At 46.3% G+C, this 12,124-nt stretch overlaps 1 protein-coding gene across 1 annotated transcript; it reads left to right on the top strand.

Annotated features, from left to right (window-relative positions):
• Positions 1 to 242: 242 nt before the first annotated feature.
• Positions 243 to 8,896, top strand: LOC116441395. Its single transcript, XM_032103240.1, has 2 exons — positions 243 to 3,176; positions 3,335 to 8,896. The coding sequence occupies exon 2, from the start codon at positions 3,943 to 3,945 to the stop codon at positions 5,245 to 5,247; it is 1,305 nt and encodes a 434-aa protein (XP_031959131.1). The 5' UTR covers positions 243 to 3,176; positions 3,335 to 3,942; the 3' UTR covers positions 5,248 to 8,896.
• The last annotated feature ends 3,228 nt before the right edge of the window (positions 8,897 to 12,124 follow it).

The following is a 12,124-nucleotide window of genomic DNA, read 5'->3' as shown; positions in this document are numbered from 1 at the left end:
CTGCTGGGCGGGGGGAAGGGTGGGAATTCATTCCCACCAGAGAACTGGAAGTGCTCAGCTCTGTAGGGCCTTGGATCACAGCCTCTGGCAGTCACAGGCCCGAGGTAAATTCAGAACTGTAGAATGGTTTGGGTTGGAGGGAGCCTCAAAGGTCATCTAGTTCCAAACCCCTGTCAGGGGCTGGGACACCTTCCACTAAACCAGGTTGCTCAGAGCCCCATCCAACCTGGCCTTGAACGCTTCCGGGGAAGGGCCATCCACAGCTTCTGTGGGCAACCTGTGCCAGTGCCTCACCACCCGCTGTGTAAAGAACTCCTTCTGAACATCTAATCTAAATCTCTCCTCTTTTAGTTTAAAACCATTCCCCCTTGTCCTATCCCAATGTGCCCATTTAAAAAGTCACTCTCCCTCTTTTTAGTAAGCCCCCTTTAAACGCTGGAAGGTACTCTAGGGTCTCTTTGGAGCCTTCTCTTCTCCAAGCTGAACAGCCCCAGTTCTCTCAGCCGGTCTTCACAGGAGAGGGGCTCCGACCCTCTGATCATCTTTCTGGCCTTCCACTGGACCGGCTTTAAGAGGTCCATGTCTTTCTTCTGCTGCACCCCAGAGCTGGGCACAGCACTCCAGGTGGAGCCTCACAAGGGCAGAGCAGAGGGGCAGGATTGACAGTGCTGCTTGTGATGCAACCATGAGAATCCCCAAGTCCTCATCAGGGCTGCTCTCAAGGAGCTCTTCTCCCCATCTGTACTCATGTCTGGGATTGCCCCAACCCAGGTGTTGCAGATGGCCTCACTCTGAGCAGGTCCTGGAGAAGGACAAAGGGACAAAGCACTCTGCTGAAGTGCTGTGCAACCTGCCCAGTGCCAGCCAGTTGTGTAGCTGGTCCCCCTGAAACAGTGGATATAATGGTGAAAGAAGGCCCTGCAGGGGAAGAGTACACCTTTTATAAATTGGTTTAGCTCCTGGGGACGGAAGGTATTCTATGAAGTTAAGTATTAAAGCTACCCTGGATTATTCATTAAGCATCAATTATCATCATCACATTTACTGTCAGATGTTTCAATGTTGCTATTCTGCTCCAGGAGGGATCATATTTTTAGGCTGGTTTCCGAAGGAAGGATGTTCTTGGGGTCAGTTGTGCAGTGTGCTTGTCTGTCTGTCCTCACCGATTTGGTGAGGACATTTCAGCCAAAGTTTTTGGCAGGCTGGAAGTTTCCAGATACTGTATTGCTGCAGGTGAATTAGCCAAGGGGATGGTGGGGAGCCCCCCAGACCCAGCTAGTGGTGTGGGTGCAGGAAGAGCAAGCATCTGATGGGTACAAGAGATGCTCCAGGCAGGGCAGCTTTGCCACCAGCACTGGGGAGCTCAGCCATGGGACACAGCACCACGGGAGACTCGGCTTCCCTGACTGCTGCCCGCTGAATAATTTACACACACCTGCCAGGTATGAATTGGGTCCTTATTCCACATTCTTTCTGTTACTTCTGCCTCCCCTTGTTTATGCTTTTATAACATTACGAACTTGGAACAAGCTTTGGTTTAACAATAGAGGCAGCCTCATCTGCAAAACAGGATGTTCCAAAATAAGATCTAATTTTCCTCTGCGAGAACCTAAGGCAAAAGTAAATTGATATCCACTCTAAAGACAAACACAAACAAGGACTTATTATTTATCATTAAAACATCTTAAACAGGCTCTAGAGCCCTAAAAGCAAAAGTTTGATGCTGTATAAAAGAATTATGTTTCCGAGATGTATCAGTTCAATAATTAAAACAGCATCTATGAAATATAAATGTAAGATATTAATAAATTAAATTAAATTAAAGCCACTGAAAGCCAATTATCTTGTAAAAGATCTCTGATAGCTAAACTAATGAGATGTAGAAAGATTAATTTAGATCCCCATTTTGGGAGGTGATTATAAATTGCTATAATGCCACCTCCAGTTACTAGGTTGTTATTGAAACCTGTGAAATACATTTGGAAAGGTTTTTAAATATTCAGGATGAAGCAGAAATTAGAAAGGAGTTAGAAATAATTAAAAATTAGCTGTCTTGTCACTTTGCAGCTTTAATCCTATTACCTCTTCTAGTTTACAAAGCTTCAAATGTCTCTCAAAGCATTGATCTGTGGTGACGGTGGGGTTTATGAGCAGGGATTTATGTGTTTTAATAACTGCTGAACTTCAAATATTTCTGTGGTTTTGCTTATTCGAGGGATTGTTTCTATGTAGGATTATCGCCCTTGCTCCCAGCGCTGCCTGATGAGTTTCTTTGGCCATAGGGCAGGTCAGACCATCACTCATGGTCCCATTGAGCCCCCAAAGACTCACTGCTTTCCTTGCAGCTCCTGGTGAAAATGCTGAGGAGCATCAGTGATGGTCTTTTTGGTCAGGGTGAAGCACAAGGCCTTTACTCCTCTATTTCTGTGGGTGTTGTAGCAAAGCACAGGGCTCTTGGGGAACACAGCTGGGTGGTGGTGGTGCAATGCATGCCCATAACCCATGATCTATGGTCTTGCCACTGCCAGAGGCTGGTCAACCTTGTTTTGGTTGGGACTTGCCATCTGGGGACCTCTTGGAGAGCTTTGTAGCTGTTACAGCAACGGCCTAAGGACTCAGGGACTTCACCCATCAGTGCTCAGTTTTGCTTCCCCTGGTCCAAAGGATGCCAAAAGGTCTCCAGCAGCATGGCTTGGCTGTATTTTTGCAGTGCAGCAGGAGCACAGCAATCTGTCCCTGAGCCAGCAGGAAAATCGCAGGTAGGGGAGGGCAGTGGGGCCTTGAAACCTCTGGCACAGGGTGATAGCAGCAGCCGCAGCGCTGTGAGCTACTCCCCCATGGGCAGCTGCTGCATCAAGGGAGCACGGCCTTGGGGCTGGGGCACTCCACTCACGGGCAGCAGGGAGGGCAAGGTCAGTTCTGCAAGGTGTGCACAGCTCTGCCTGGAGGGTCAGTGTGGACATCACTGGATCTGGGGGCTGAGGAGCAGGGCAAGGGGAGCCTTAGGGGTGGCACACGGACAGCCCCGGGTGGGCTCCAGCAGAAGGGGAGGCAGAATCCTACCGCCACCAGCGCCCTGGAGAGGCAGACAGAGGGGTTCCATCACCAGCATCGTGCTTCTTGGAGGTGAAGGAGTCATGCCAGAATGCCTGCAGCCATCCTAGGGCAGCAGAGGGGTGAGCATAAATCGGGGAAAGGCATAGCAGACAAGGGAGGGAGTGGGTTTGATACTGATAAGGGATTCGTTTTCCCTTTTATCTCCTTTCTCTCTAATAGTCTAGATAATATCATCCAGCACTGTAAGTGGATTGATTAGCACTCTTTCTTTGATCAGGCTGTTAGAACCCTGAAGCAGTCAAACAGCAGATTCTCCTGAGTAAGGTGCGTTTCTCCAGCCCACGTAAAGGCACGAGCTGTGGTGCACAGAACCAGCAGAGAAGGCAGCAGCCCTCTGGGGAACCCTTATGGCATTTTTGTGAGTAACCCTTCTGGGAGAGCCTTTTTTTGGGTGCCATCCTGTGGCAGTCAGGGACAACCAGCAACAAGGCTACTCTGTGTTCACATAGCCTCAAGTGTCTTGTTGAAAGCATAGCATCCAGTTTTGGGGGCAACACAGACTTGTTGAAAACATTGAAGTGGGAAATCCAGCAGGTTTGAAAGCCTTCTTCCTGAGAAATGCTCAAGGGATGCCTCTAACCATTCTTGGACAGAGGAGTGAAAGCTCTCTGCCTTGTCTGTGAGAAGAGATAAATTAGAAATCCCTGCTTAGGGGATTTCTTGGTTAAGAAAATTTTCTGTAGGGAAGAAGTACGCTAGAAAAACAACAGAGGAACAAGCCCAGATTTGGGTGAGGCTCTGCTATCTTCTCTCAGCCTTCTTGAGCTGTAGTTTGTGAACAGACCCTTCTGTAAAGTCTAAAATACCTTTAGAGGAGAATAAAAGATGTCAGAGCTGGCAAATTGGGTTATTCAGTGCGGACCAAACCCCTGGGGTCCAAACTCTTGCAGAAGTATCCAGCAGGCTGACCTAGAGTTTGCCAAATTAAAAGAGATGACCAAGTCTAAACTCTTCTCCCGAAAATCCTTAAAGTGTGCAGCAGCGTGGGCTGTGTGGTTAGTTGCCAAAAACTTAACTGAAGAAAAACAGGCAGCCCAGGTAGAAATTCAGAACCTAAGGGAGGAAAACAAGAAACTGAAAGAAGAAATAAAGGCTCAGCAGCTTAAACTAGAGGAGGGTATAACTCGAGAAGGAGCTGCGGCTGAGGAACAAGTGCGAAGTGTTCTCCAGTATCAAGAGGTGTGTGAACAAAAAAAGGCCATTTTGAATGAAAATCAGGCACTGAAGGAAAAAGTAGCCATCAGTACAAAAGCTGTAGAGGAGGCACAAGGAACAATCCGATTACTGGTGCAAAAAGTACAGATCCTAAAAGAGAGGGGCACAGACCACCGGGCCTGCAAGGTCAAGATGGAAAAGTTAAAAGCCGCGTTAGAGGCGAAGCACGGGGCTGTCACGGCCCCTACAAAAACACCCCTCCAAAGAGATGGTGAGCACTGTGATGAACACAAATGGGTTAATCCAGATGGCAACTCCTCCACAGAGGAGTGTAAGCCTGCAAGCCCACTGCTACTAGAGTCTGAGAGGCCAGAAAGATTTAAAGCAGATCCTGTTTCACTTACCTGTGCTCCAGTGGTTGGGAAAAGGGAGAGGGGAGCAGCAGAGCAGGGAAATGAGGGAAATGTGCAGCCACAGGCAGAACAAGTTATCACAGAGGGAGCAACCACCACTGACCCTCGCCAATTCAAACCCAGGAGCACCCAGGGAAGGAGAGAGCAGTTGGTGGGGAGTGTCTGGGCAAGGGAGGACAGAGGGGGATCCGGGAGAGGAAGGGGCAGCAGAGGAAGGGAAAACTCCAGGGATATGAGGGACCCAGAGGTGCTGCAGACCACTGCCTCTGCTGGTGTGACCTCCCAGAGCCCCTTCGTGGGAAGAGGGAGGAAAGGAAGGTGGCAGGGCAAGAGACAGTGGCAGTACGGTGCAGGCCCTCGATTTGTGGAACAAAACACCATGTCCAGGAGGGAGTTAGGCACGAAGCGAGTGGACATATGGAGGGAGCTTCGCAAGCAGGGGGAGGACATGGCCCGCTGGGATAACGCTCCCACCAGGGTTTTGTTGGATCGCCTGCTGGAGATCAGCAGGAGAAGAGAGGGAAGCGAGCCCGGGGCTCCTGCCCTCCCTGTCACAGCCTAGACAGACAGACCCCTCTTCCCTGGGCTCGTGGTCAGACCAAAACCGGACCACTGGGGAAGGCTCCCATGCTGGGAGCACTGGGAGATGGGAAGCAGAGCCCTCTGGGTATCATCCATGTCACATAAAAACCTGAGGCACCAGGCTGTATCTGGTGCAAATTGAGACGGCTCCTCTGGTGAGGGAAATGCAGGAGGAGTGAAGTGTTAAGGGGTTTTGGGTTTGCTTATTTTTACAGGAGAAACACAGCGGGAAAGTTGACTTTTCCAGCAGGAACAAGTCAGGGCTGCAGTAAAGCAGAGGCTGCTTGAGCTCTGCCACAGCCACCCTGGCACCCACTTTCCTGCACTGAGTCTGGGCAGAGATACCAAATGCTGCTCAGGCCATGTTAGCAGAAGCTGTTTTGGGAAAAAGAATGCTTTTAGGACTGATAAAACACCGGAGCTGGGATCCCAGCTGGGCTGCAGGGTTTGTGAGCAGTGATGTGCAGCAGTGGGACTGGGAATGAGCTCTAGGTATGAAGGGCTGTGCAAGGGAGGTTACAGGAATCCCAAGCGTGGTATAAACCTTGAGGGTGAAGCAAGGAGGAAAGAATAATATCTTCTTTCTGGGTCTTCTGAAGGCAATTTGGAAGGGTTTGGACTTGCAAAAAGAAAAAAAAAACCCACTATTTAAAAAAAATAATACCTGCTTGTTGTCAGAGGCAAAGAGAAATCAAGAGGTAGAAGCAGAGCAAATTCAAGAGGTACCCACAAAATGAAGCAGCTCATGTTTAGCAGTAGTATTGTTAAATTCAGTAGTGTGTTCTCACATAAGTGTGTGGAAGTACATGCAGCAAAGAAACTTAGGAGTAGTATCAAAAAAAAAAAAGGGAAAAAAGGATTGAAACAGAGGCATGTGAACTAATTGCTACCAGTGCTTAAAAAGTTACAAGCTGGAAAAGTGGCAGATCATGAATGTACTCATAAAGGTTTGAGGGGATGGTTATTAATGATAAAATATTCTAATTGGCTTGGGACAGAATTCACTCTGAAAGCAAAAAGTTAAGTCTGTGATGCATGCTTATAGTTGATGTGCTAATACCAGCATTTTTTTCTTAGAGTGGAGAAAAATGAAGTAAAAAAAAGAAAATAATTAAAAAGGACCTATAATGGAAAAATGTACACATCAATGTAGTATTTTAAAATTAAAATGTAAAGTTCTTCTGTTACAGACATAAGATGGAAGCACCTGAAACAATTATGATGGAGGATTGGTGAGCAACTGTTTAAGAACATAAGCTAATAAATTGTATAAAAATATGTGAAGATGCAGTTTATTAGATCCTTAATATCATCTAAAGTTCTATGGGTGTAAATGTTTTCTACCTTGGTTAACTGAGATAACTACTTATAACAATCTTTGCTGTTTTGTCTTCCATAGGTAGCACAGAAGAATAAGTAACAATTCCAAATTATGGATATTATTAATTGTATGATGCTTACTGCTTTCTTTCTTGCTTTTATTTTGCTTTATTATCATACATGCATAGATGTGTGGAAAAATATAATCTCCTTTTTTTTAGAACAGCTGCTGTTGCTGATGTTCAAATAAGAGAAAAGAACTAACAAACTGTGGTGACAAGGAAAAAGTGGATCCATTTTGAAGGGATCACCATCTCCAAATAAGAGAAATCTAGTTTCCCTTGATGAGTATGGACATACCTCCTGTTATTGATAGTGATCTTGACATGTAGAGCACCTATGTATGTAACACAGGAAACAGTATTTTGAAATGAGAAGCAAAGATGAACAAATGAAGTGTAGAAATTTCTAGTAGGGTGAGTTAAATTTTAAAAATATATACACTTAGTGTGGATTTGCACAGTTTTGAGTTTAATTTAGAGCACCTATGTATAAATTGATGGTGCTGGGAGAGGTAGAAAACTAAAGGTCCCCAGTGATGGGGATATCAAATCACTGCATACATGGATGATACATGTAGTGGGCCAATAAAAATTGTTATTTGGTTATGGAGGAGATGAGGAGGTGACTTTAGACACTGACAGCAGGAGGTTTTTTGAGATGAGAGCTGCACAGTGGCCATGTCAAGCAGCCCAGCAAGGTGGAGTGCTCCCAGCTGCCTCTCTGGAGGAACACCAGCAAGCAAGAAGCACTCACACGTGCAAATTGCTTACAAAAAGATAATCAGTTTAGAACTGGGTCTAGCCAGAGGTGAATATAAAATATATCCTTTGGTTTCCAGTGGGAATGTAATCACTTATATGGGATCCAGCTGTGTTTGTGTATCTCCAGAATCCAGAAATTCTCTGCATGTCTAAGTTGTCTGATAACACATGAGCATTAATGTAACTTTAATTTAAATGTATGATTTTAATGACGCGATGCTTTTAGAAGTGACACTAAAATTGCTAGAAACTTTTTAACTGCATACTGAACAAAGAAGCTTTTAAACTGTGTACATTTGGGCTAGGTTTTGATCAGTTGTTGCAGATAAGAGCACCTACCTGTAATTTTTGTAGTCTCACAGGCACCAAAGCAAGGTTTGCAGTATGTCACAAAAATGAGCAAGTTGCTCTTACTACAACAGCAATAAAGGATGCTGGCCATCATACCTGGTGTAAATCCGTCCTTGTTGGCACTCCCATCACCTATGGAGATTTTTAACTAGGCTGCCAAGTCTAGAAGTGTAATCCTGGGAATTGCAAGAATTCGTTTAATTGTGCAAACTCTTAAACTGGCTGTAAAATAAAATCTTATGTAAACCAAGTAGCAGCCATGCTCCAAAGTCAAGAGCTACAGGCCACCCTCAGACCCATACGAGGCAAGACCAGGTAGGAAAGAGCAAATGCCTCCAAGAAGATCAGCTGCTCGGTCCTGGTGAGGAGCCTTGAGCCACAGGAGGGTTTGCAATGTCCTTGCTGGACTCGTGTGTGACAGCTCATGCCCATGGGCTGGCGGAAGGGGTCTGTTTGCCCCACGGAACACAGCCTGGCCGCTGCCAGAAACAGGCCACGGGCTGTTTACTAATGCTGCAAAACCTGAGAGAGAGGTTTGTGAACCTTGCTTTGGTTGGGACATGCAGGGACCCAGCAGCCCCAGCGCTGTGAACTACTCCCCCACAGGCAGCCGCTGCATCAACAGAGGGACGTGACCTTGGGGCGGGGAAACATTGCTCACACAGCGAGGAGGGCCAGGGGCAGCCCTGCAGGGTGTGAGCAGCTCTGCCTGGAGGGTCAGTGCGATGGACCCAGCTCTGAGGAGCAAGGAGTACTGCAAGGGGAGTCTTAAAGACAGGGTAGAAGCAGCTGGACTCCAGCAGAAGAGGAGGAGGCAGAATCACCCTCCCACCGTTGTTGCTGTGCTGCTGGAGCAAAGGACTTGTTGGGCCTGTGACACCTGCAGCCTTCCCCTTTCTCCTGGGGGATAGACAGCACCTCTGAATCTGGTGCCCTGGGAGTGGAGGGGTGAGCAAAGCCCAGGAGAAGCTGCAGCAGCTAAAGTGCTCTTGTGTGTTAGTTTTGACCCTTTCTCTCTAATATTCTAGATAATAGTGTTTATCGTTTTTAGCATCGTTGTAATTGATGAGTACTCTCTGAGCACACTGGTAAAACTTTGAAGTAGACTAACAATAAATTAAATGTTTTCTCATACTAGCCGTGTTTCTCTAGCCAACATAAATGGCAAAAGTAGTGGTAAAACAACATTGGCTTCCATGAGGGAAGGATTTTCTAAGCTGAAGTAATGATGGCAAGAAAGATGAGCATCCAAAGGTAATAACCTCAGAGAACTGGGTCTGGTTGAGTGTCACTCTTCATTGTCTTTCTGGGCTACATCATCAAGCCCAGGCCTTCTTGGCCTTTCCCTGCAGTGCTGCCACTTGCTCAAGAAATGATTAAATGATCTCTGTGCTCACAGTGCAGGTAATTCAGTGAAGTGCCCAATTTCCAAAGCACAGCCTCACAGGTACTGAAAACCAGTGTGCACCAGCCCCATCTCTGACACCAGCGGCCCGGGTACAGAGCATCACATCTCAGGTATTTTAGGATGTGTACAGTGTTGTTCAAACACAGAGCAGGCTGCTGCCTCCTCCATCCCACCAGGGAATAACTGGAGTACAAATCTGGGTCAGGTCAGAAGAGCAGCCATTGATTTACAAAAGCTACGGGAGAGAAACAGGTCCTGCTGCCGTGAGCACTGTTTGCAGAGTGGATAGAAGGTTTACATTCCCTTAGAGGTGCTGTGCTAAAGACAAATAGTCTGTACTATTTACTACGAGTTGTACACATCTGTTACACACACAGGGCTGCAAGACCACTCATGGCCAGTCTGGATTCTTTCCTCAGCACAGGAACTGGTTTATCACAGAGGTTACACAGTGATTTCTGTTTCAGGAGACAGGGTGAAGGTTCAGTCAGGGAGCTACTTACACCCTAGCATTCCTACTTCCACAGTCCTCCAGAAGCTGTTCATGGCAATCAGCAGTTCAGGGACACTGCCCATTAAATGGGAACACAGAGCTGCTGGCAGCTGTGATGGGGGGTTTCTCCCTCAGGAAGGTGGGTGATGCAGACGTCATGCTGTGAGACACAGCTGCTGCACCACATATCTGACACTCGCCTGCATAAATACTTTTAAACAAAATTCCTGACTTCCCACTGTGAGCCAGCTTAGTCCCTGCTGTCACCACCAGCCCTCAGGAGAGTCACCCTGGAGCACTGCGTGGTGCAGCCACCCCCTACACGCCATGCCCAGAGACTGTTGCTGTTTGTCAGGCTACTAGTCAGACTCTTGGCTGCCAAGAAGGGGATTTGAAAGGATTTGCTTTACGTTGGCATTGATATGTACACATCTTCTCATTCAGGGTCCACCACAGAATTTTCCTGAACTCTGCATCAGTGGAGTTTCATCACAGGTTAATGTCCAAGGGGTGATGAAGAGGTGACCCACCACTTGTCTCTTATGGAGACAAGAGAACACACTTTGGGGGAAGGGGAGGGAGAAGATTTTAATCAAAAAAATTATGAAAACACAGAGAAACTTCCTTCTCACTGGAGCACCTCCAAGCTCTCCTGTACCAGGACAAGGAAGCAAAACTGGCAAGGTCAGTATTTACAAAACCAGCTTGTCTGAGAACAGCAAAACCTGATTTTCAGAGCAAGCAGATACCCATACCTCTCACTTGCCTCTGTGCTCACTGCACCCTGCAAACCTGTCCCTAGATTCCCGAAGCCAAGCTCTGGAACAGCAGCACCTACTACGTGTGGCTGTGTGAGCACCGAGCCCAGCGAGCCTGGCACAGACACATGGGTGTTCAGGAACCACAGTGATTCCCCATCCTCTTCAAGGCTGCACATAAACCTCTCCTCCTTCTCCAGGGCACTTTGCATCCCTCAGACAATGATATCTCCTACCAACACTGCAGACCCTTAATTTCTTTCTAAGGGGGCTTTAAAACTCCCTCTAATTACAGCAGCCATCAATTTCTTTAATCATCGAGATTCCTCTGTAGGCTGAGTTGTCTTCCTGGCCTTGGGATTAGGCTTTCTGGCACATCTTAAAAGCACCCCTGCACACCTGACTCTTGAAACATTAACTCTCTTCCTGTCTTCTTGCTCATTATCTTAGGTGGCCTTTGACTAAGTAATCTGAAGTCATATTCCCCAAATTTCAAATCAACGTCAAAGCATCTGTTAAAAGAATGGTACAATTACAGCATTTTCTGTTAGGTCTGAAATGTAAACCACTTCACTACCTTCTGCCTAATAACAGTGAACCACAATATTGTCCCTTAGGTCTGACATATAAATTGTTTCAGTACCTTATGCCTAATTATACTGAACTGGTGAAAGTGTGTCTAGAGGTAGGCAAGGGGGAAAAAAGATTATTTACATGCAATGGTGTTTTTTTCCTTTCTTCTTTTCTTTGGCAAAAATGATAGAGAAAAATATTTTGTATAAGCCTCAGCCTTTCCCTTTGTCTTGTTGTTCTTTTCCTTTTGATGTCTGAATAAAAAGGGAGTAAGGAAAGTTTACATTCATAGAAATAAATGCCACGAGATTCATAGAACAGCTTCTGTGTCGATTGTTCCCCGGCATCTCCCAAGCCTATTAAAGCACTTGGAAATATTCAAGGGAAAAACATTGTAGAAATGTTTTTCTTTAATAAAAAAACAGTTTAGCCATCCAAGCAAGTGTGATGTGTCTAAGGGCAGGCTACCTTAATACAGGCAGGCCCCAAAGTGGCCTGTTTTGTCGCATCACCAAGTTATTCCAAAATATTCCCCGCTTCATCTCAGCTATTTCAGATATGTCAAATCTCTCTCATAGAAAAGCATATGTTTCCAGGACATATGTTTGCATTTTTACAGGTAAAATATCAACTGGTTATCATGTTCTCACATTTCCAATCTGCAGATAGATGCATTCCTAGAACAAGGAGGAATGCAGGGAGGATAGAAGTTAGCATAACATAGGACAAAGGCAAAATAGGAACTGGTACCCATCTGGAAAAACCCTCAGGTAAGACTCCTACAAGTTCCCAGTCCCTACAGAAGTAAGCAGTGGTATAACTCCCCAGCTGCAGGTAATTCCTGGCAGGAGCATTGTTATTATTAAGAATCTTAGCAACCAGAGTCTCAACAGTGGTTCCACTTGCTAGGTCGCCATTCAGCATATCCTGTAAACTCATCAGTCTGGCTGGAAAAGAATAACAGCAACAAAAGCAGGGAAACCTGAGGCACTTGTTGTTGCACTCTTTTGTTCTTCCTTCTCCCCCTGTCCTCCCCCCCCCCGCCCCCCCCATCTGATATTCCTCTTTTCCTCACCCTATTTTAGGCTATTTTTTGTGACTCCTTCAATGTCCTTCAATTCTGGTAGAAA

The sequence above is a fragment of the Corvus moneduloides genome, chromosome 3 (genome assembly GCF_009650955.1).
Source record: "Corvus moneduloides isolate bCorMon1 chromosome 3, bCorMon1.pri, whole genome shotgun sequence".
NCBI classification, from domain to species: Eukaryota; Metazoa; Chordata; class Aves; order Passeriformes; family Corvidae; genus Corvus; species Corvus moneduloides.
The sequence above is the reverse complement of the archived record's forward strand: the minus strand, read 5'-3'. Positions and strand labels throughout refer to the sequence as shown.

Bases quoted from the DNA above. Each gene is read 5' to 3' on its own strand.
- LOC116441395 (XM_032103240.1), top strand. From the start codon at position 3,943: ATGTCAGAGCTGGCAAATTGGGTTATTCAGTGCGGACCAAACCCCTGG.